The sequence below is a fragment of the Gallus gallus genome, chromosome 6 (assembly GCF_016699485.2).
Source record: "Gallus gallus isolate bGalGal1 chromosome 6, bGalGal1.mat.broiler.GRCg7b, whole genome shotgun sequence".
In the NCBI taxonomy this organism is placed as follows: domain Eukaryota; kingdom Metazoa; phylum Chordata; class Aves; order Galliformes; family Phasianidae; genus Gallus; species Gallus gallus.
In genome coordinates, this window is record NC_052537.1 from 10,493,106 (window position 1) to 10,518,390 (window position 25,285).

General features: G+C 45.6%; 1 protein-coding gene across 1 annotated transcript; it reads left to right on the plus strand.

Annotated features, from left to right (window-relative positions):
• Positions 1 to 2,392: 2,392 nt before the first annotated feature.
• Positions 2,393 to 18,558, plus strand: ASAH2 (N-acylsphingosine amidohydrolase 2). The gene is given in 21 exon segments (XM_040702870.1): positions 2,393 to 2,528; positions 5,972 to 6,084; positions 6,288 to 6,437; positions 7,006 to 7,182; positions 7,668 to 7,795; positions 8,352 to 8,429; positions 9,559 to 9,679; positions 10,556 to 10,636; positions 10,638 to 10,682; positions 11,056 to 11,142; positions 11,668 to 11,772; positions 11,876 to 11,957; positions 12,425 to 12,540; positions 12,811 to 12,905; positions 13,240 to 13,279; positions 13,873 to 13,968; positions 14,547 to 14,642; positions 14,775 to 14,924; positions 15,895 to 15,954; positions 16,654 to 16,742; positions 18,345 to 18,558. Coding segments are annotated over 21 exon segments (2,223 nt in total). The 3' UTR covers positions 18,523 to 18,558.
• Positions 18,559 to 25,285: the final 6,727 nt, after the last annotated feature.

A 25,285-nucleotide genomic window follows, 5' to 3' on the forward strand; every position in this document is an offset into this window, starting at 1 on the left:
GGATGCTCACCACAAGGGGATTTCACTGGGTGGGCTCTAAGGTCTCTTCCAACCCAAGCCATTCTATGGTTCTATAAGATGAGCAGACCCATCACTATAACCAATCTTGAAAACTCAGTCTCACAGTGAATAGTCGAATGCAGCACCTTTGGAAGAGTTCGTTGTGTTCGTCAATGCCCCGCCTGCTCCATTAGCATCCGCCTTGCAGGCTGTTTCCACCAACAGCAGGGCCAGCACGTTCCATTGGTATCACAGCAAGGAGATAACGTATCAAGAAAATCTTACTTCTCCTCACCAGCCAGCCTGAAAATCTGCTGAGACCGAGCAAGATACTGGAGGGGACCTTGAAGCCATGAATCAGTTGCTCACTGAGATATTAACCCTTTGGATTGGGAGTATGATAGAAACAGGGATAAAAGTGCTCCTTTGGACGTTTGGAAGCTGGGGTGTGATGGAAAAGGTATATGGTCTCGTCCTTAAATTCCCAATTAGTTGTAGGGCGTTTAACCCCACTGCAAACAAGGGTAAGTGGCTGCTGTCCCTAGGGGATGTGACAGCTCCCACCACGTTTGGGCAGAACAGACACAGCTCCACTGGATAAAGCAGGCCTTAGAAGAGCACCGTCCTATATTTGAGCTCGTCCAGTGAAGTCTGTAAAACACTGGGGCCAATCTTCACAGGGACTGGGCTCACAGCAGGATCCTGATGAAGCAAAGAGGAGGGGACAGGCCTGTTCCCAAGTTCCTGGTGCACCAGAGGGTGATCTATGCAATCCTAAAAAGATTCTGTTGAAGAGACGGGCACTGTTTTTAACTTAAATGCACAGAAAAACTCTGCCTGCTTTTGCAGTAAAAAATTATGATCTGTTTTCCCCTTATCTTGGCATGGAGCCTGACTCACAGGCTCTGTAACAGCAATAATTTTCAAGCTGGACTTCAGCAGGTTTCAAGCAGGAAGATGTTCCTCCAACCTCTGGGGACACGTGAGAGACCACAGGGACAGAGACAGAACTGTGCGTACCAAAGCCTCGCAGCACCAGAACACCAAAACCCTCCGGAGGCTGCGCTGCAAGGTGAGTTTGCATGAGGTGTTGTTGAGATCCCGTGGTACTGTTTTTCATGCCTTACTATTACTTCAGCTATTTAATCACTTGGAAAAATGAATGTAATTGCCTGTTGTGTGGATGTGTTTTGGGATGGCACTGCGATATCAATTACCTGGATAGGTTGCGATGTTTGATAGATGCCAGCTCCTAGTTTCTGTAATAAAATGCAAAGCCAAGGAAAGGGAAGGAAGGGAACCCACAAAAACAGGTTTCTTGCCACTAAAAAGATTTGTTAGGGAAATTCAGCAGTGACCACAGCTGCTTTATCTCACTGGGTAAAAGAAACGATAGAGAGGTCATCTATAGCAGGTTTGGGTGACTGGCTGGTGTGACATTTCTCACTGCCATGCTTCTGAGGCCACAGATTCCCTCTCCATTGTGTCCATCTCCATGCTGAGACACAGCCACAGGGGCCAAAGCACAGTCATTCAGGCTGGTGGTTCCCACAGCATGGGGCCATCTCCAGGAAATCTGGGGCACCACCAAGAATGGAGATCTCCAAGGACCCTCAGAAGTCTGCCCCTTTGGGCAGGTATGTGCATCAGCCAAGGCAGAAGCATATAAAGGAACAGGATCTGCGGCCATTTTGTTTACAGATGCACCTAAGTATGTCTGAAGATGTCCAGGGTTATCTTAAAGGCTATTTCTGCCTTGCACAGATTCTTCCAAGAAGGGCAAAAGACGCAATCCTAGATCTGAGTGCCACCTCCCACCCAGCAAGTCTGAAGATCTTGTGCAAAATTCAGATGTCAGGGCAGGACAAACCGAAGATTTTTAACATAGGAGGAAATACTGTGTTTCTCATTGACTTATTTCAACATTTTTTGTTGTTGTTGTTAGTCTTTAAAATGAGATGGAGGAACAGTGCTCCGAATGGGAAAAAAGCAAGGAGCTCTGCATAGCAGAAAAAGTCTGGCATCTCTACACAGGGTCCAAACTAGGAAAGCTATCACAAGCACTACTTTTCATACCCTTGGGAGAAAATGCATTTGCACATGCCGTGGAGATATTTGTCTTGCCTTAAGTTTCCTAAATTAACCATGTTGCAATGGAAGTATTGTGCGCTCTGAGCACAAGCTGCAAAAATGCAGTGAGGCTGCAGGCATATCTCCTTTGGCTGCTTGGCGAGTGTGCAACATGGAGTTTATTTGAAAGATTTGTTCAAGAGAGCAGCCAAAGCGTCCCTGTTCAGTGAGGGGATGTGCAGCACACACAAACCATCCCTGGCTCCGCTTCGGGTGTCCTGTCTGCCATCCCACCGGCTCCTCTCTGTTCACCCACAGGGCCATGTGCAGGCAGAGGAGCAGTCACCCCTACTCCTACCTGGAGATAGCCCTCATCACTCTCCTGGTGCTGATGACAGCCGTGACTGTGGCGCTCCTCGTCCTCCACTTTGTCACTGGGGAGAGCAGCTCCAGCAATGGCAAGTTGAGCTCTTTTGGTTCAGCTCAAGAGGGTTTGCTGGGAAGGAGGGAGGGTGCAGGAGGGAGTGGAGATGCACAATCATCGGATTTCTTCTTTTATAGATGATATATTTATAGATTTATAGTGATATCCACACCACAATGAAACAGCGACACGGTGGTGTCTCATTTCCAAATCATTCGCAGACTCCAGCCTTTACAAATGTGCTCCTTATTTGCACTGCTCAGTTATTTTTGCTTGCATCTGAATACCAGCCCCGTTTCTCCCCAGTTCCTCAGTGGTGTGACATTCCCTGTGCATGGCATGTCCTGTGGCCATGCATTCAGATCCCATCAGTTCCATTCTCGCACATGAAGCAGTTTGCTTATTTTTGAAAGCTTAAAACAACACTAAAAAAAAAGAAAAAAAGTCAAATTAGCAATGAAGCACTTACTGAAACCCAGAGAAGGAGAAACCTAAGGAGCAAGTCTGCACTCCTGGGCCATTTCAGTTGCACAGAGCATATTGTCTATGAGCTGTTTGCCTGGACCTCCAATTTAAATTGATGGGACGCACCGCAGTGTTTGCAATACCATCACCATGCCTCCAACCCCATCACAGGCATGGGGCACTGGGGTGGCAGGACCTGCCCAAGGGAACCTTGGATCACTTCTAATATACCCCATTATTATCTTCTGAAGAGATAAAATATTGGTAGGGGAGGTTTTAAGGGAATCCTCTTCCTTTATTGCTGCTTTAAGCATGAGCAATATCTGTCTGCTGCTCCAGTGGTCAGTCTGTGGCCAATGAGAGCGTGTCTTTTCTCCCTGTTTTACATGACAGCCAAGGAAAGGGCATGGTGGAAAGACCAACCCAGCAGAGCGGGAAGAGCAGATTAAGCACACACAAATATTTTCCCATGGTGTTATCTCAGCCTCCAGTGATTTGTGGCTGTGGGATTTCCTGAAGCACAGAGAATTTACTTACTTATTTATTAACTCTCAGTGTTTTTTCTTCTGTGACATTGTCCAGACACTTTGAGCATCAGCCAGATTCCCTTGTCCATAGGCTTCCTAAGCTCCCATGGGTGTTTAAGCAGGTTTCAGACACCCTTTGCAAAGGCTCTACACTGACTCTTCTGACCCTAATTCTGCATGTGTTCTTGTGGCCACTAATCTCACAGAATCATAGAATGGTTTGGTTGGAAGAGACCTCAACGATCATCCAGTTCCAATCCCCTGCCACAGGCAGGGTTCCAGCCACCAGATCAAGTACTGGATCAGGTTGCCCAGGGGCCCCATCCAACCTGGCCTTAAGCACCTCTGGGGACAGGGCATCCACAGTTCACAGGGCAGCCTGTTCCAGCACCTCACCATTCTCTCAGTAAAAAAACTTCTCCCTGACATCTAATCTAAATCTTCCCTCCTTTAGTTTAAAACCATTCCCCCGTGTCCCACCACTACCTACCTGGAAAAAGTTGGTTCCCCTCCTGTTTATAATCTCCCTTTAAATACTGGAAGGCCGTAATGAGGTCTCCCTGCAGCCTTCTCTTCTCCAGGCTGCACAAGGCCCAGATCCTTCAGCATGTCTTCATATAAGAGGTGCACTAGCCTTCTTAGCATCTTCATAGCCCTCCTCTGGACCCTCTCCAACAGCTCCACATCTTTCCTATGTTAGGGGCCCGAGACCTGGACAAAACACTCCAGATGAAGCCTCATGAGACAAGAGTAGAAAAGAGAATAACTTCCCTGTCCCTGCTGGCCACTCCTCTTTGATGGAGCACAGGGTACCATTGGCCTTCTGAGCTTGCAAGTGCACACTGCTGGCTCATGGTCAATTTGTCATCAAACAGAACCCCTAAGTCCTTCTCTGCAGGGCTACTCTTAAGGAGTTCTCCCAGGCTATATACATATCTGGGATTCCCCTGAAACCAAGTGCAAAATGTTGCACTTTGCTTTGTTGAACCTCATAGTTTCACAGGGGCCCACCTTTCAAGTTTATTAAGGTCCCCCTGATGGCATTCATTCCTTCTGCTGTAATAATTGCACCACTCAGCTTGGTGTCATTGGCAAGCCTGCTGAGAAGCACTCTATCCCACCATCTACATTACTGATAAAGATGTTAAAGAGTACTTGGCTGAAGACAGCCCCCTGGGGGACACTCTTTATTACCAGTCTCCACCTGGACATAGAGCCATTGACCACACACCCTCTGGCTGTGACCTTCCATCTAATTCTTTATCCACTGAATAGTCCACCCTTCAAATCTCTCCAATTTAGAGAGCAAGGATGTGGCGCAGGACCATGTCAAAGGCCTTGCAGAAGTCCAGGTAGATGACATCAGTTGCCCATCCTTTGTCCACCAAAGCTGTCACTCCATCAAAGAATGCCACCAGGTTGACCAGGCACGATCTGCCCTTGGTGAAGCCATGCTGGCTGTCCCAGATCATCTGCTCATCCCACGTGTGCTTTAGCTTCCAGGAGGATCCATTCCATGATCTGTCCAGGCACAGAGGGTGAGACTCCTCAGCTGTAGTTCCTCAGGTCTTCCTTTCTCCCTTTCCTTAAACATGGGAGTGATGTTTCCCTTTTTCCATTTACCAGGGACTTCACCTGACAGGCACAACTTTTCAAATACGATGGATAGTGACTTGGCAACTACCTTAGCCAGTTCCTTCAGAACTCTGGGATGTGTGTAATCTGGCCCCATAGACTGGTAAACATTCAGCCTCACGAGGACGTCTCAAGTCTGCTCTGCCCTAACAGAGGAGGGAATTTTGCTCCCCCAGGCGCCACCAAGAGCTTCAGGGACATAAGGTCAAGGATATGAGAGACACAAGATCCCTCACCAAGTTCAGTTTCATCTGTGCCTTGGCTTTCCTGATCCCATCTCTGCTACGTCTGCACAGCATCCCTATATTCTTCCCAGGTGACATGTCCTTGCTCTCACTGTCCTGTACTTGCCCTTCTTTTCCCTGAGTTTGACCAGCAGCTCCTTGCCTAGCCAAGCCAGTTTCCTGCCTCCCCTGCCTGCTTTCTTATTCTGAGGGCTGGGGAACTCTCGCTTGTCTCAGAAATGCATCCTTAAAGACGAGCCAGCTTTGTACTTCTCCTTTGTCTCTAAGGGGGATCTCATCCAACAATTCCTCAAATAAACTGAAGTTTGTTCTCCCAAGTTCTGGGTCCTGAATCCACTCTTTGCCAGGCCCACATTCCTCAAGTTCAAGAACTTGACCAGGGCATGGTCGCTGCAGCCCAAGCTGCCTCCAATCTTAATGCCTTTAATGATCTCCTCTGCATTGGTGAGTGCCTGGTCCAGCAATGCTTCACCACTAGTGGGTTTGTCCAACACCTGAAGTTGTTGTCAGTGGACCCCATGTGAATTTTCCAGTAGAATTCTGAGTGGTTGAAATCCACTACCTCCTATTTATTAAAATAAATTTCCTATTTATTCTTATTATAGATTATGGTGAACCATCACCAACCCAGAAACCAACAACAACTGCTGGCTCAGAAAACTACTTACTGGGTGTAGGTCGGGCAGACTGCACAGGGCCCGTAGCAGAAATTCCTCTGGTATGTATGGGGAATTGCTCAGAAGTTCAGTTAAACACCGGTTGTCTTCATTAATCATTGTGTGAATTGTCTTGTAATCAAAAGGCAAGATAGTTGCATCTCTGAGTTGAAAGATTTCTCTGATCTTCTGGATAATATGCTTACAAAAATATATGCAAATGAACACATCCCATATTTTGTCTGATGGAGCTCTTCTCTTCCAGATGGGCTATGCCAATCCCGACCAGGTGGGTGGAGGACTTCTCACACGCCTCTACAGCCGAGCCTTCATTGTGGCTGAGCCCAACGACTCCAGGAGAGTGGTGTTTGTCAGCATTGACATAGGGATGGTGTCCCAGAGACTGAGGCTGGAGGTATGCGGCTGGAAGTAATCAGTCTGCAAGGTCTGAGTGATTGCTGGTGTTAGTATTAAGGCTGTAGACACTACAAAATAATAACAAATCTGGCAGCACCATGACTGTTTGCTTGGGGATCTCTTTGCAAACACGATCTTGAGAGATGTCCTGTCTCTTCTGAAGAAGAGTTGCTGATTCCTCAGCAAATGAGGTTTTTCTCAGCAGAAAAATTATCAAAAAATGTATGTGACACTTAGTGCCTGAGTAAATCTGAGTTTCTAGCACCACAGAGGACAAAAGGAGATCCTTGAGAAGTGAAGACTCCCTGGATGACTTGGGGAGGGATGCAAGTTGGCCATAGAGGTCTTCACTTTTAGATATATTACTGTTCAATATATTATTATTTTAAGACTGTTGTCAAATCAACAACTACAACCTACTTGTTTGGCCATTGGTATAGGAGTATGAAGTGGAAAGTGAGGAGCGAGGAGCAAGAAGAGAGGCTGGGTCTACTGCAGGGTTTGGTACAAATCCTCAAAGCCCTTGGACATGAAAAAGGGGTTTTAGGACCACTTCTTTTCCTTAGGTGTTGAAGGAACTGAAGAACAAGTATGGAGAGCTGTACCGAAGGGACAACGTCATCCTGAGTGGCACCCACACGCACTCAGGGCCTGGTGGTTACTTCCAGTACACACTCTTCTGGATCACTAGCAAAGGGTTGATCAAGCCAAACCTCAATGCTATAGTGAATGGCATTGTAAAGGTAGGGGTCACCAGGGATGGGTGACACAAAAGTCCAGTGAACACAGAAAAGGTAGGGGAGATGCATTTGTGACCAACTCTTGCTGTGATGTTCATGGTAGCACCTCAAAAGAGTGCTGGGGATGCAGCATCTCTAAATCAAAGCAACCTCAAAATCACAGGACAGTGATCACAGGACAGTTTTGGGTGGAGGGGGCCTTAAAAATCATCCAGTTCTAACTCCTGCCTTAAAATACACTCAGAAGTGACTTTCTGCTTGCCAGCGAGATCAGGTCAGAAAACAAAAGACTTTCTTTAAAAAGAAGTGGTTGTGGTTGATTTTGAAATGTTACTTATAATTAGCTCATAATTTTCTAAGATTTTCAGCTATTTAAGAAAAGCAAAGCAAACAAAGCCCCCAAAATCCCAAGATAGGCAGCGAAGGCGTTTTCCAAATAATCTCCTATATTGCTCACATTTGTGGTCTAATACCCTTCTGCTTTTCAGAGCATTGATATAGCACATCAGAACATGAAGAGAGGAAGGCTTTTTTTAAACAGAGGCACAGTAGAAAACAGTCAGATCAACCGCAGCCCTTACTCATATCTCCAGAATCCAGCATCCGAACGTAGCAGGTAAACTCGCCTCAAAAATGAGAGAGACGCTGTGTTGGGGCCCAGCTGTCTTTGCAGCCAGCTGTTCCTGGTCATTTATAGGATGGTTCAAATATGGAGGCAAGTCCTCAGCAGAATGACTCTGTCCCCATCCTGGGTCCTCTGGCATCTGCATTCCCAAAAAGGAGTTGTACACGCAGGCTTGGAAGTTGTGGTTGTTCCTTCCAAGCATGTGAGGCATTGGCTAAAGATGTGACCTTCTGCATTATTAACTACAACAGAAAAAGAATGTCCTTAGCAGACACTGTATGTCAGACAGCATTAAAATGCATGAGGCTGTATTTGAAGAGAGCTCCTCTCTCTGTCACTAAAGGAAGCAGTGCCTGAGGTCAGCAATAACCATACTTCTTGTTTTATATTCACAGCTATTTTAGGATGGTCCTGTAAGGTCTCACCATGTCCTGGTAATATCTGTAATATCCTCTTTGTTTTCTTGCTCAGCCCAGTGGAGATTTAACAACATGGAGTCTGACTGTGGCCCTGGTGCTAATGTGATTTCTCCACTTCATTGTCCCAGGTACTCAACCAACACGGATAAAGAAATGGTGATGCTGAAGATGGTAGATGAGAATGGACATGACCTAGGACTCATCAGGTACTGAATACTGAAGTAACACTCTTCTCTCCAGATTCACATAAACCAGAGAATGTCAGGAGTGTGGTTCAGGGGCAGTTCTGTAGTTCCCTACTTGCACAAGCCTTCCCGCTTTTCAGGGAGGTCTATGTGACTTTTCTATATACCATTCTTCTCAGATGGTCAGTAGTGAGTCTCTGAGGGAAGAACAAGTTATGGTGAGAGTCTTTGAGGACGTAAACCAGGTCAGTGTCTCTCATCTGCTCTGGAACTGCAGTGGGCACTTCTCTGGTTATGGCTCCTATACTGTGGCTTGCAGAGGAGCCTGGAGAAGATGACCAGAGTTGGCCTTCCCTTATAGGGGTGCAGAAACCTCCTACCAGCTGGATGTTGGATGTTTAAGGCTCATCCAGCTCAACAGTGTAGAACAGGGGATGAAGATCACACTGCCAGCCCTTGAGGCTCATTCAGCACCTTGTATTTCACTCAAAGCATGCTGTTCTTGGTGCTGGGTGCCTGGTGCCCTTTTTATGACGGCCACCCTATCAGCACATCTTGGCTGCTCGAAGTTCAGAGCTCAAGGCTGGACCAATGACATCAGAGGCACTCCTGAAGCCAGTGGTGTGATTCTTCCCCTCAGAAACCAGAACTGAACCTGACTGTATTAGGAGCAGTTTCCTCTGTGATCTTTCCCATACTCGTGTCACAGTCAATGGGGTGAGGAAAAACCAAGGCTCAGCAGTCTTATGGTATGTTCTTGTCTCACTGGCTGTCATGCACAATCATTAAACATGTGCTGTTTGACAACCTCTGCCCAGTGAGAGTTGAGCAATCTGCTGAAAACATGATTTTATCCATGGAGGGAGGGCCCTTCCAAGCTGCGGTGAACCTTGGAGCTAATTTGGGGTTCAATTAACTCTCAGTGGCCCTGGTGATTACAGTGCCACCTGCGCACTCATGATCTGGCTATTTGTGAGTCCTCCTGTTCACGATGGGAGAAGATGTAAATAGCTCTGCCTTTGTTAATCCAGCCCTGGGCACTGGTGGTCTGGCTTTTTATTTCCCCATAGAAAATTCCCATTAGTCAATTGCAAATGTTTAGGCAGATGTATTTAGATAATGGATTTCCTTATGTGTGTCTTCTCTGCAGCTGGTTTGCTGTACACCCTGTCAGCATGAACAACACAAACCATCTCGTCAACAGCGACAACATGGGCTACGCATCTCTCCTGTTTGAGCAGGAGAAGAACAAGGGCATGCTTCCTGGAGAGGTGGGAGCGTTTTCAGATGATTGAAAATAATGGGGGAAAAAAAGTGCAACAGGGAGGGGATGGGTAATACTTACTATGGTCCACAGCCGGCTTCTTTGAATAGTGAAATAGGATAGTGGGGTAAATGCAGCAAAAAGAGGCCGAAGATGCATCCCTTGATCTATTTGCTACTGGAAACACTGGAAAACACCAGAAAGGCAAGTGTGGGATAGTAGATCCCATACACTGCATATGTAGCATAGGACCAAGCCTCTGCTTAATTGTTTCCTGTGGCTTCCAGCCGGTTCTGTCTCCTGGTCTTTGTAAGTCCAGAAGCAAACACAGCTCCTTTAGAAAGTATTATTTCCCTTGACATAGTGCACGGTTACGGATGTAAGTTGGTGCAAGCTTACATGCACACAAGGCTAGGTATGTGTGGACATGTTTGCAGGGTTTGCCATTCAGCTGTACTGTTGGCTGGACAGTTTTGTCTAGCAGTCTCACAAATGACTAAAGAGCTGATAAGTTATGAAAATAGCTGGTGTTGACACATGCCATCTCCAGACAGGGGGAAACAAGAAGATGAGCTGAGTTGAGTTCAGCCACACTTGGTGCGCACCCAGCCCTACTGCTCTTGATGCTACCTTCTACACCCATGTCCACTGGCTCTCACTCTATAAATCTGTCATGGTGAGAGCCTTGTAGAAGGAAAACCTGGATGAGATTGCTGAAATGAGCCCTCGGTTTGTGGTCAGTAACACACAGAGCTGGGGATGCAGGGCCACACGGAAGGAAGAGGTAGATTGCAAGCTTGCAGCCCCAAGAGAAAGAATGCAGGCAATGTCTGCAATTGCTACACATCAGTAAAACCCATCTGACCGTGTCTTTGTTTCACAGGGCTCTTTTGTTGCTGCCTTTGCATCCTCCAACCTGGGGGATGTGTCTCCCAACACCAAAGGTCCGTTCTGCATAAACACGGAGGGAATCGTGTGATAACCCACAGAGCACCTGTCCTGTTGGGGGGGTACGTATGGATTGTTTGATCCACGTAAATTATGACAAAGGAGAAAGCTTGAAGTGGAACTGCAAATACAGCACTGTGTGGTGTTTTCTGACAATTCTGCATGTAAAGGAACCGCTCTGGGGACTGCTCTGGGCACCCTTTTAATAAACGTAACATGTGTTGTCCTCCCTCTTTTCTGACCAGTCAGCCCAGATCCAAATGTGTCATGCTGCAAAGTTGCAGTGGTGCTGTAACCAGATTTCCTACGTTTTAGGTGGCTAACAAGAAGCTATTAATTCCCACGTGAAGAAAATCACCTGTGCCTTCACCCACTTAGCAGTGAAATGCTCTCTATATTAACAGGGCACTATCATTTAAGCACATTTCTTAACAGGCGTCAATGTGCATGGCCATGGGACCTGGCACTGACATGTTCGACAGCACAAGAATTATTGCACAGAATATCTACTTGAAAGCAAAGGTGAGTGATGTTTTGCTTTACAAATGTGCCTGAGCGCTCTTATTACAAAAACAAATATGCATTAATCTGAGCAAATTTCTTGCACTTGCTCTTTCTTTTAGATTCCTATAAAATCCACGGTAATATACTTAAGAAAATCTCCCTATTATTCAGAAAGTGCACACATCTATTTAGATACGCCATCATAGGCCTTGCAATTTGAAAATGCTTTTTTGAGGCTTTAATCCCTTCCTCACTGCTGCACAGTCAGGGTGTTGCTCCCTTACAGCCTCCCCTCCAACTGCACACAGCTCAGAGAGATCTGATGGGACAACCAGGAGTATTGGAGACACCATCACATGCCACTTACTGGCATCACTGAAGTATGTCAGCAGAATGGAGAAATGACTCTTCTAAATGAAGATCAGAAGGGCTAGATGCCCAGTTTATCCTTCCTTGAGGAATTCTGCCTGTTCCTGAGGTCTCCCACTCCAGCAGGTCCTGCACTGTGTCCTGCTTGGGGTGCTGACTTGTTGTGTTCCCTAGGAGCTATACGCCAATGCTGCCCAGGAGCTCACTGGGCCCCTCCACTCCGCTCACCAGTGGGTCAACATGAGCAATGTCCAGGTGCAGCTCAATGCCACGCACACGGTAAGAAGGGTTGAGCTCTCACAGTGAGATGTGACAGACTGAAGGGAGGTGGCTTTAAAATCTCTCTTGCTTTTTTTTTTTTTTTTTCTCTCTTTTGATTAAGGTTAAAACATGCAAACCAGCCTTGGGACATAGTTTTGCCGCAGGGACCATAGATGGAGTGGGGGCTTTCAACTTCACACAAGGTGATCTGGGGAGTGGGTTTCAATGTGGCTTTATGCACATAAAGAGGACGTGGAGCATGTCCCATTTGGATTCAAATCCTAGTATTTCTTTAGAAAACATCAATGGCACATTGAGCCACAATTCCCCAAAGAGATGCTTTGAGGAAGGTGTGGCCTTACAGCCCCGTCCAAGCTTGTCTGTGCTCATTAGAGAGATCCTGGAGAAGGCTGTGGCCCTGCCCTGCAGGAAGGGGAGCTCTGAACAGTGGAACGGGGAGGAAGAAGATCTGCTTCAGAGCAGCCTTCTCATTTGTTCTCATTGCCCTGATGCAGAGCTGGCATTTCAAACCGCCCCAGAAAGGGAGATGGTTGGAATCCAAACCGCTGACCTGGCATGAGGAAGGGGTGGGCAATATATGAGACTTCTGTCTGCCAGCTCCAGCAGAGGCTGTGCAGCAGTAATGTTTAAGAGATGTTTTTTCCTCCAGGCGCAGTAGAAGGGGACCCATTTTGGGACAACATCCGGGACCAGCTCCTGGGAGAGCCATCCAATGAAACAAAGGCTTGCCACCAACCAAAGCCGGTCCTCTTTAGCACCGGGGAGGTAAGGACAGAGCAGCATGTGTGCTCTGAGCCTGCCATATTGGGTGGGATTCTGCATTTCATTTTCCAGAGCTACGTTATTCTCAAGTTCTTCGTTTTCAGTTTCTCTTTAACCTGACATTCATGTTTTTTTAAAGCAGCTTTTTTCAAGCTGAAATGCTGCTCAGCGGTGTTCAAGGATGGTGCTGTCTGTGCTATGGGGTGGCTAGATTGGGGTGTCTTTTTTGCTACTTTCCTATAAAAGTCATACAAACTTATTCTTCTATCTCAGATGACTTGGCCTCACCCCTGGCACCCTGACATCGTAGATGTTCAGATTGCTACCATCGGGTCATTGGCAATTGTTGCTGTTCCTGGAGAGTTTACGTATGTATTTCTTGTTGCACTTATCACAGCTGGAAGCATTACTATTGTAGAAAGGGAGAGCAGGCTAAAAATTGTCCTCCCATATACATGATAACTCTGCAGGCGTCACACATGTATGTCCACTGCACTGAGTTGCCTGAATGCTGTCTTCTCTGGCTCCTTGGAGATTCCCATTCTCTTCTCCATCGTATAAATGAATGTGATGGAAATGAATGTGCTTGATGAGCTTCTGTTGGCCTCCCCTCTGCCCTGTTGTGCTGTGTGGTGAACCAGTGACTCCCGCTTTAGCTCCCTCCATCTCTGTAGGCTGACACTGTTCCCTTCACATCCCCAGGACCATGTCGGGACGCAGGCTGCGGGAAGCTGTTAAAAGTGTGAGTTGTCAAAGAAGAGTCTTCCTGAGGACACACTGCACCTGGAACTCCACATTTCTGGATCCTTCTGATCTTTCCCTCATCCTGTCCCAGCTCGTGTCTTCCAGAGCTCTCCTTCTCATGGTTCCTTCACTCTCACTTTGCATGCACTTACTGATAATACAAGAGAAATGAACATCCTCCCCCAAAGAGGCAAACTGATTAGATTGCAATCCATTAAGGTAGCTTTTCATGATGGATACATCTCATTCCCAGCTTTGGTCTGAATATTTAATTTTGCCTACTGCTCCCACAGCACACTGAGGCCATCTCACACTGTTATATAGCCAAGGTATTTAGGAGAATACAGATATCAGACTTCACAACACCCTTCAATTAACTGTATTCACTGGAGCATGAGCTCATTTTTCCTCTCTTTGTGTGGTAAGTGAATAAGAGTCATTAATACACTCGCTGTGTGGCTTTCATGAACATCCAGCCCCGTACCCACTGTAACTTTGTAATCTGCCCTGGTAAATAATAACATTACAGTGATATGACTGTGCATTAAGAAGTTGATAAAAGATGAGTGATTTATTTGTTTCCCTTCTTAGGAATTTGGCTCTCATGGTACAGAAGGAATGGATGTTGTAATTGCGGGTCTGTGTAATGTCTACACCCATTACATTACCACCTATGAAGAATACCAGGTAACTGATTCAGTTTTTCCTATATGGGATGATAATTCATGTGAAATTATGCACACATGGAGTACTTTTCCTTTGCTATGAAAAGCTGAAGATTCTGTGGCCAAAATCCCAACACAACCTTGTTTATTTTGGACCAGATAAAATGGTGCAAGTGCCAAAGTGCAGACCATTTCCAAGATTTTGGAAACTGATCTGGGAGGAGAGGTTGGGAGAACTGAGATTGTCCAAACAAGTGAGTCAGAGGCAAAAAAAAACTACATTATAAGCCATTGAGAGAGTGAAAGAGCTATGAAAAACAGAAGAGTGACAGCTGGTTCTCCCTGTCTGTGATGGATAGGAGAAGAGTAACTTGAAGTTACAGCAGAAATACCTGGGCTAGCAGTGGGACTGTCCCCTAGCAGTAAGGGGATTGAGATGCAGGAAACCAACTATTTAAATAAGGATTATAAATTACTTATTAATCATTAAATAAACCCTCGCAGGTACAGTACTGTTCTTGTCTCGGTGCAGCTGAATGAGACACGTGCACTGTTCAAGAGTCATTTCAACCCTCCTTCCCCAACTTCGTCCTTTCCTAGGTTCAACGATATGAGGCAGCATCGACCATTTACGGACCGCACACCCTTTCTGCTTACATCCAGCTGTACAGAGGACTTGCAAGGGCTATTGCTATGGTAATCAATTTTTTCTATATGCCATATGCGTGCATATGTACTTAGATAAAGAGCCAGAGCACTAATATGATTCATAATGGAGAGAGTGGTTATATGTACTTATGTATAATGAATACATCTTCCCTCCCACAGAACACAGTGCAGGACTTGCCAAGTGGCCCTGAGCCCCCACTTTTCAATGTAACCAGCCTGACCTTGGTGCCTGCTGTCACTGCCGATAGAGCACCGGTGAATAAGACGTTTGGGGATGTGCTTCAAGGAGTGAACGTACAGTATCGAGCGGTGAGAGCTTCAGGCATTTGCTAAAACCTGTTTAGAAAATGATCTTTAAATGCTTAATTATCTTGCTAAAATGTCTGAATTTTCTAAACAGCTGTGGTGATCTCAAACCTGAAAGACATCATTGCTCTTATTGGGCATGGGTGAAAAAGCAGATTTTAGCTGTGCCCATCCATGCACGTGTCATGCACTTTGTTTCGGTATCTTCCACACGTGCACAAGGTCAGAGAGCCCTCTTGAACTTTAAAAACTCCTTCAAAATGCTCCCTTCTTCCTTATTTCTGATAATGAACCAAGCCTACCACTTGATCATGAAGTTTTGTTTCTGCAGAATGGTTAAACACGCTAGTAGTTTTACAAAGCAGCAGTATTCTCCAGATCAGAGTAGCAGAGGAGAGACAGTTCTCATGCCAATGTCATTGCACTGAGTGTGGTTAAAATGAAGGAAAAAGTAAGTCCCTATGGTAATCAACATGAAGAAGATTCCCCCTTCTGCTTCTGCATAGAGTAACTCTTGATCATGAAGTGGTCAAATATTGTACAGTGATTTTTTTACAAGCAGAAATCAGGACGCCTTTGATGTCTCTGGTGTGGAATGTGAATGGAATAAAAATGTCAGAAAGGGTTCAGCTCTCAATATCTAAAATGTAGGTATGGAGTTCAGAGCAAGAGCTTTCATTTCACTGCAGTGTCCAGCAGTAAGATTGGAAGAAGGCAGGGAGCTATTCTTAAAATCTCACCTATTTCCCTCCCTCTTTCACAAAGAAATTGTACATGCTGTGATGTTTGTCCAACAACCAGGAAAGGGGAAGGCGTAGAATACCAGTTCACAATATAAATTGTCCACTGCTATTGCAACAAGTGAAATTATTTTAAGACAACAAACAAAACACTCTTAAGACCTCTTCAAAGGATGCTATTAACGTGCATTGTGCTGCTCAGACTTTAATATAAATTTCAATTTCCCCCTCAGGGAGAAGTTGCTGCAGTAACTTTTGTAGGTGCAAACCCCAGGAACTCTGCGGAGAACATGGTAAATATAGCACAGCAGTGTTGGAGCTGGAGATGCTAAGGATTACTTAATGTTTAGTTAGTGCCTTATGCACTCAACCCACTGATGTTCTTGTTTCAAAAGGAGTAAGATCATGTGCTTCCAGTGCTTTTTGTTTTGCTGCAAGTTCAGAAGACAGTTTTTCCTATAGGGATTTTCTCCAGGACTTCACTCCAACAGAAGGTTTTTGGATCTAAGTCCTTATTTCGGACTTCTGTCTGTTAGAGATCATGTTGGCTTGTATTTGACATATTAGATATGAAATCCACACTCAAGGTCAGATACAAACCATCCATGATCTATTCACACTGTTGAAGTTGAAGGTACTTATGCCTTGCAACAGTCCAGATGCTTTCTCAGTATAAAATGCCCTCCAGCTGGAGCAAGAGCGGTCTCTGGTCTCCATCCTGTCTGCCCAGTGCATTCATTTAATTAGTTGAAGAAAATTAGAAATGTAAATAATTCACTCCATCAGTCATCTTAGGCAGAAACTGATAGCAAATAACTTGCCTATCCAGTGGTAAAGTACTTTATGTATTCCCTTCTTCATGTTGAATTACTTACATACTCATGTAAGTTGAAGTTCAGAAGCATAGCCCCTTCTCCGCTTGAAATGACACAGAAGAGTAGGGACATGCCTGTTGGCTCAGCATCTGGCCAAGTCTCTTGTTTTTATTCCAGACTGAACACAACTTCCTGACGGTGGAGAGATACACCAGCGTTTCAGGGAGCTGGCAGGTGGTACAGAACGATGCCTCGTGGGACACCAGGTTTGTGTCCCTAGCAGATTTCAGTGCTTCACAGTCTCTACATGGGCTTTGAGTTTAATCCAACATTAGGTTGGTCTTGTTCTTTCAGACAGTGTTCTTTGGGAATATATCAGTCCACATTTGTTTGGTTAACATGTCCAGAACAAAACATTCAGCCTTCCCATTGGTATACCTTCTGCAATGAAGGGTTAATTGGAGCAGGATCAATGTTCAGTTTGTTCACAGCCTACATTCATCCATCCATCTTCTGTATTGTGCTAATGGATAGTATACCAAATAAGAGGCCCAGACAGCAGTAGGGTTTTTATAGGAAAAGGCTGTCTGGTTTTGCTGTACATCATACAGCAGAAACAGATATCAGTTTAAAAAGTCTATGAGGAAAGAATATCGAGGTTAGAGATGTCAATCATGAGGAAAAACATCCATTATGCGGCAAAACACCTTTCGAAGCTATCCCAGGAGCCAGTATACGAAATAGAAATATCAAGGGAGTCTTTGGTCAGACTTTTCATTTTGAAGCTACTCTCCTGCTGCAATAAACCCAGGCACTTTGCCTATCTTCCCCTGCAACTGTAAGAACACACACACACACAAACCAATAAGAAAGTGGAAAACATCCATCTTGGGATCTTCTGGCCTTGCAATGTCCCACCGCATATAACATCCAGGTATCAGAGAGACAGTGTTCTCAGTTGAGGAAGCCTTACTCTGAATTTATGACAAGCATTTGGTGTGGCATAATTCTCTCTGCTCATGTGCAAGCAACTGCTCTGTGAGTGTAATCTGGTAGCCAGGACTCCAGCATAAATCCATAGCCTCTCGTAGGCACACTCTCATATGGCAACAGAAGCAAGCATGGTGCTGGCTCCCTGAAACAGAAGCTGATGTGCTTGGAGCTCTGGGTGTTTTGCCTCTATTTAATACTAGCACTAAGTTATGTTGACCCTCTCATTGGTTTCACCCTTTCCATCAAGTTTCCTACCTAGGCAGCACTGGCATTTTATCACCAATGTACACACGATGTACACAGATCATAACTGCAGCAGGGACATGCTCAATGTATTCTGGACTTGCTGCGCTCTGTCTTGGTGTTCACAACAGCAGAACGTTAGACCAGACCCCACATCTGCAGCGTGGGTAGTTACTGTTCCTTGCAACTGCTCAGGAGGATGGGCAGCAATTTGCCTGGCCCTGCATTTTCGTTAAAGACAGGCAACAGAGATAAACGGCGGCTAGATTCCCCATGAGCTCATCTGCCCAAAGATCTTCCCAGGTGGGATCTAGGCTGAATTCTAGTTCCTGAGTCCCAGGGGTGTTGGTCCTGGTTCAGAGTCTGTTGCGTGGGACAGAGAGGGTGGTGGCACAGGTTCATCACAGCAGCAGCGTTTTGGGGTCACGGCATTACACACAGCCAAACATTTTTCTAAACACTTGTCAACCCTGCTGAGCTTGGGGTTGGCTTGCTGGTTGCTGCTCTGATAGCCTAAATACACGAGCAAAAGGTTAATAGAAGCTCTTAAAATATACTTAGCTGGATCACATTCATCTTATGTTAAAACAAATGTATTTTCTTGCTGACTCCAGTTTGGTTTTGCCCTCTAGGTTTTACTGGACCAAAGGGTCTTCTGGCCAGAGCAATGTGACAATTGAATGGCACATCCCTAGCGGCACAGAGCCTGGCACCTACAGGATCCAGTACTTCGGGCACTACAGGAGGCTGTTCAAGCAATTCTATCCCTTTGAAGGCACATCCGCAGCATTTGAAATTACGAATCTGTAGTCAACCGTTTTCATTAAAGGAATTGTTGCCTTTGAACAGTAGATTTGATACCTGTGATGTTCAAACGAACACCTGGGAGGTTTTCTGTGGCATTTTTCTCTGTAGGAAAAATGTTGTTGTCCCTTATGTGCTTCTTGTTGTCCTTTGCTGTGCAAAGCTCAGCTTTCTACAAAGTTTTGACTCTTACCTGCAATTCAGCCTCATTAGTTTGATATATTTTCATTCAAATAGTACCAGTCCCAGATGGATCTCATTCATTCTTATTGTACTAAAAAATGAACTGTTTTTCTTTACTCACTAAATAAATGCTTATTGATTGTGAATAGGCTCTCAGAGAGAACTAATGCATAATGAGACCTAATCCAGACAATAAAATAGTCCATAAAATCGAGCCCAGTCCATATGGCTGGGAAGAACTGCTGAATTCACAAGACATCAGAAAAGAAGATGTCTTAGTTTCAGCTGCGACAGGGTTAGGACAACTGACTTAAATTGGCCAAAGGGATATTCCACGCCATTAGGACATCATGCAGGAGGAATTTTGAAGGGGGTGGGAGTTCATGTCTCTCTCTTCCGCTGCTCAGAGTCTAGCTGGGTACTGATTGTCACATAGTGGGTAATTGCTTGTTCATCGCTTATTATACACATTCACATACATATATTTGTCATAACTATTATCTTTTTCCTTAGTAGTTTTATCTCAACCCACAAGTTCTACTTTGTTTTTTGATTCTCTCCCTGCTTACTTTCCCTTCTGCATTGTTTGTCATCTCTGGGTTTTGGATTGAGGTTTTTGTTTTGCCATGCTCTGTGGTCTTGGCTTACATCATGATAAAAATGCCTGCTGAGAAACTAATCATAGAATCATAGAATTGCTCAGGTTTGAAAAGACCTTAGTGATCATCAAGTCCAAGCACCACCTAAGTGTACTACCCAGCTCTTAACGACCCATCGCTACATCATGTCCCTGAGCACCACATCCAAATGGTTTCTAAACACATTTGGGAAGAGGAGCTCATTCCAGTGCTTAACAACCCTTTCTGTAAAGAAGTGTTTCCTGATATCCAACCTAAACCTCCCCTGGTGCAACTCGAGGCCATTTGCCCTCATCCTGTCACATGTCACCAGTGAGAAGAGACAAACCCCGCCCTTGCAGATTTCAGATATTGGAAGAGAGCAATAAGGTCTTTCCTCAGCTTCCTCTTCCCCAGACTAAACAGCCCCAGTTCCTTCAGCCTCTCCTCATAGGGCACATTATCCAAGCCCTTCACAACCTTTGTTGCCCTTCTCTGGACCTGCTCTGGCACCTCAACATCCTTTCTGTACTGAGGGACCCAAAACTGAGCCCAGTACTCGAGGTGAGACCTCACCAACGCTGAGTACAGGGGCAGGATGACTTCCCTAGTCCTGCTCATGACACCATTCCTGATCTAAGCCAGGATGCCATTGGCCTTCTTGGCCACCTGAGCACACTGCTGGCTCATATTCAGCTGACTGTCCCTTTCCATCAGGCAGCTTTCCAGCCACTCCTGCCTAAGCCTGTAGAGTTGCCTGGGGTTGTTGTGACCAAAATGCAAGACCTGACACTTGGCCCTATTGTAACTCATACAGTTAACCTTGGCCCATTGATCCAGTCTATCCAGGTTCCTCTGTAGCGCCTTTCTCCCCTCAGGCAGATCAACACTCCCTCCCAACTTGGTGCCCTCTGCAAATTTACTGAGGGTGCACTCAATCCCCTCATCAAGATCGTTAATAAAGATGTTAAATAGAACCGGCCCCAGTACTGAGCCCTGGGGACACCACCCGTGACCGGCTGTCAACTGGATTTCACTCCACTGACCACAACACTTTGGGCACGGCCATCCAACCACTGCTTCACCCAGCGGAGCGTACGCCCATCCAAACCATGGGCAGCCAGCTTCTCCACGAGAATGTTACGGGGGACAGTATCAAAGGCCTCACTAAAGTCCAAGTAGACCACATCGACAACCTTACCTTTATCCACTAAGCAGGTCACCTTGTCATAGAATGAAATCAGGTTTGTCGGACAGGATCTACCATTCGTAAACCCATGCTGACTGGACCTGATCCCTTGGTTGACCGTTAATTGGTCCATGATGTCTCCCGAGATTATCTGTTTCATAACCTTCCCTGGCACCGAGGTAAGACTGGTAGGTCTGTAGCTACCAGGATCACCTTTCCAGCCCTTTTTGAAGATGGGCATCACATTCGCCAACCTCCAGTCCACCGGGACATCCCCGGTTAGCCAGGACTGTCGAAGGATGATGGAGAGTGGCCTGGCAACCACATCCAGCAACTCCCTCAGCACCCTAGGGTGCAGTCCATCTCGCCCCATGGACTTGTGTGTCCAGCTTGTGGAGCTGGTCCAAAACCATCTCATCGTGGATTATGCAGGGTATAATGTGTGTGTACTCAGCATTGCAGTCATCTTTGGGTTTCAGAAACCACATTGTGGAGGATTTTAGTAATTGCACACTTTGCTCTGTCTCCCTGGGGAGCCCAGCTATTGAGGAGTTAAGGAAGTACATTTTCCAGCAGTTCCTCAGCATCCCTTTCTCTTTCATTTTCCTTCTTTCCCTAGACTAGTTACAATAGCTCTTGAGAATTTTGAATACCTGTGGGATGTTCAAACTAGCGTGCTCCTGTTGAAATGTGTTGTGAATGTGTTTCAGGTTATGTTTAAGGTTAAACAAATATTTAAACATAACCCAGAGATCTCTGCCCTGACAAAGGACAGATCTGAGTGGCAGGGAGTGTGGGGTGGTACGGGCAGGTGCCTAGAGCAGTGAACACCCCCAGGGGTTTGAAACTTCACCTCTGAACAGCTGCAGAATCATGAAAAACTACTAGAATATTTGGAAGAGGACTGCCATCACCCTGTCAGTCCTAACGAGACACAAATCACTGCAGCATGCTGGGACCTGGCCCATGCCTACCGAGCTCTGTTCAGCATCCTCAAGGGGAAGAAAATAATTCAAATCCTTCTGAAAGCCAGTTTTGCCATAAAGAAAAGTAAGGTCAAGGAACCTGCACAGGAGATCCAGTTCTTAGGAATAAGATGGCAAGATGGACATTTTCAGTTCCCCAAGGATGTGATCAATAAAATAACTGCTATGTCCCACTGACTAACAAAAAGGGAACACAAGCTTTCTTAGGTGTTGTGGGTTTCTGGAGAACAAATATTCTGGATTAAATCACTGTAAACTCTTCCTATTGAGTGACTCAGAAGAATGATTTCACATGGGGCCGTGGGCAACAAAAGCCTTTGAAGAGATTAAGAAGGAGACAGTTTGTGTAGCAGCCCTTGGGCCAGTCCGGACAACACATTCAGCAAAAGCCAACTGGCTAGTCAGCAATCGGGGATCTGCCAACCAAGCTGGTCTTGCCCACTCAGACCTCATGAATCTTTAACCCTCAGGGCGCTCGAGCAGACCCTGGGCAGCCTGTTCTGATGGATGGCAACCCTGTGCACAACAGGCGGCTGGGAAATGGATGAACTCTGAAGTCCTTTCCAGCCCAAGCCATTCTCTGATTCTATGATTCTTGTAGTGTCTCATGGCTAAACAATTGTAAATGTTTAATAAGCTCCAACAATGTATATTAATTTTGTATGCGATCTCTTTAATTCTTCAGAGAATCGTCAGTCAGATAATTTTGCCTCTCTTTAAAATCAGTAGGAGAAAATGAATTATTCATTTTAAACCATCTGCAGTGAGTCTCAGAGACTCCTATCTGGAGGAGCTCAAAGCAATTGCAATTTTGAATCAGAACAGAGAGAGTTTTGGAACAAGGCAGGGAATTAAATCCTCAGAGGTGCTCTTAATGTCCTTTTCAAACAGCTTGCCCCACTGGTCCATCCACCCCACTTCTGTCTGCAGAATGACTCTGCCAGTGGTGCAGAGTCTCTGAAATGAGTTCAGACACACTGGATTATCAGAAAGTTTCTTGCAGTTTTTTCCCTACCTTGCTCTGCTCACATTTTCTTTCAGGACCACGCACAGTAAAATACCACGCATCCCCTTCAGAGTTGGATCATTTTCATGAGACTCAGGAAGAGTTTTCTGGTCCAAAAGCTGCGTTGCCTTGGACGGATCCCAGTATAACTATCACTCTCTTTCTGGCGACTTATTTTCTACACTTTATAAACCAGAAGACATTGCATGGAGGTGCTTCTGAAAATAAATGCATTTGGAAAAATGAAACAGTGCTTCATCTCCTAGCCCAGGCAGCTCAACAGCTCCAACTGCTGCAGTGTGAGGAGTGCTGCTGAGCACCATTAGTTGTGTTATTTACTCTCATACAGCCTTGTGACTGTCGTCTGCTGCTCACACACAGCAAAACTGGCCCTTTTTGATTATTTCACACCACGCCGAGGTGCTGTGATGAATTCAGAGGCCACTAGGTGCCAGTGCAGTTTTACATGAGAACAAGTTCTGCATTGAACAGAGCCAAAGCATATAAAGTTTTTTTTAAGAATTTAGGCAACTCGCCAGTGGTTAAATTTAGCCTTACTCATCACAGTTGCTCAACAGGGCTGCTCTCCTCTGATATATAGCCATTTGTGCCTTGCGTACGTGCTAGAAGGGAGAGCAGAAGTTCCACCTTTTTTTTTTTATCACAGAACATGAACTAATACGAACTTCAGAAACTTATCCGAGAGGTGCACACGTCTATGTGCTAATCCTGGCTTTGCTGACCTGCTTTGCAAAGCTTGATCACGCTGCAATTGTCCCTCCCAGATTACCAACAGTATTTGGTTCTGTAGTAGAGATGATAAATTAGGATCTGACCCAAGGCATGGGGGGGAAAGAGGAGAATCTCTCTGCAGTCTCTTGGCTTTCCTGGTGGGCTTTTGAGTGTTTGCATGTTTCATGGAAGACCTTTGCAGGTCAACCAGCCAGCAGTTACGGCAAGGATCTGGGTCTGTTCAAGGTGGTGATGAGCCTGCCCCAGATATGCCCAAAGGAGAGAGAGGGCCATAGGTGGGGCCTCTGGCAGTTCTCAGTACTGACAAGGACAATAGTTTCCACTCCTTAAAGGAAAGGAGCATCCCATAAGAATGACCCCAGGCTGCTAGTCCCTGGCTTGAATGTCATACTTGAGAGTATTTTTCCCCCCAAAAAAGGGGAGATCTGGGTATGTGTGTGATTGGAAGATGAGAAGAGATGGTCTGTGGGAGCTATGGGAGCCGTGCAAACTCAAATTAAAGCAGATCACCTTGAGAATCCCTGAAGACTCTATCCCATAAGCTTCTGGAAGAGGTTTCAGTGGGACTTGAAAGATACTTTCCAAGTGGGATGTTTCAGGGTTTATCCAGCTCCAGTGGAGTCTGCTGATTTTTCACCATTTATCTTCTTATTGCTCATGGCTGAAACACAGCTGGGACTTATTTGTTGGAGGATGTACATAGTTTTTGGCTCTGTTTTGCTGTCCACTAGGAACCTGTATCTTTACACATCAGAAATAATATTTTCTTTTTAAGTTAGGATGTGAGTTTCAGTTTTTCAGTTTTCTTGAAAATCCTTTCTCTCTGTAGTGGAAATGCTGAGTCACAGCCTGAACCATTGATTGAGTACCTGGTGGGAAGGCAGGGCCAACCCAGGGGAGCCCAGGTGCAAGCAGTGCATCTGAGTGATTGCAAGGGATAAAGCCAGAATCCACGCCTTTTCAGACCTCATTTAAGGGTTGGCAGTGGAGGTGAGGGTTCTCCCACAAGAGATACCCTCTTCCTGAGGTCTAAAGGTAAGCAGCTCTTTTTCTTTGTTTATGTATCTGTGGCTGCTGTATTCGGGCTCATTCTCCTTTGCTCTAGCCAAAGACTTTGCCTTCCTGCTGTTATCATCCCATTATAGCATTACGCTCTCCAAAATTCATCAGCCAACTGTAGAGCAAAGAGGGAATCTCTGTTCTCTAAAAAGTAGGAGGGGGAGTGTTACAGCACAAAAGTGAATCCTGCCATTGCCCTGATTTCAAACAAATGAAAGCAGGACATCAGGAACATTTAATGAGGTAAAATAACAGAGCTGGCAGAGCTGTTGCTCTTGCTAAAGCCCCGAATACAGCTGACCTCTTTATAAGTATCTAAAAACAATGTCAGATTACTTTGGAGAAATCCTGTTTGCCTTGCTAGGGATGTCTTCTGTTGCATGTTGTATGCTAGCAGGAGCAATAGCAATAGGCTTTCCTATATTTCTTGGGGCCAGGATCTCTCTGGAGAAAGGTCCCAAATGTGCAAAACAAGAACTAAGGGCTTGCACTGTTTTAATGTTGGGTGTGGAAGCAGGAACTGCTACCACTCAGCTACTGGGTGAACTGCTACCATTCAGCTGTTAAGTCTGTCAAGTCCTCATCCTCTTAAAAAGGCCAAGGTGGTAGCAGATTTACCCATCGGAGACCTGGTGACAGGCTCTTCTCATGGTGCGACCAGCCCTAAGTGCTGTATCACCTTGTCTATCCTCTTACTTTTCACCCTAAGACATCTTCACTGGGATCAAGTAAGGAACAAAGGTCATACATTTATCACAAAAGTGCTTCCTGCAGTGACAAGGAAACAAATATTGGCCGAAGAGATGGAGGGGGGAAAAAAAAAAAACAAACCACAAATTCTTGATTTTTAATGTAAATGTGCAGAAGTGCAACAATATTTTCTGCTGCATACAAATGCCAGTGGCACCAAAATGCATGTTGAAAACACTCAGCATTGCCAAGCAGTTTGTGACTTTGTCTGCGTGACCTCAGTTCC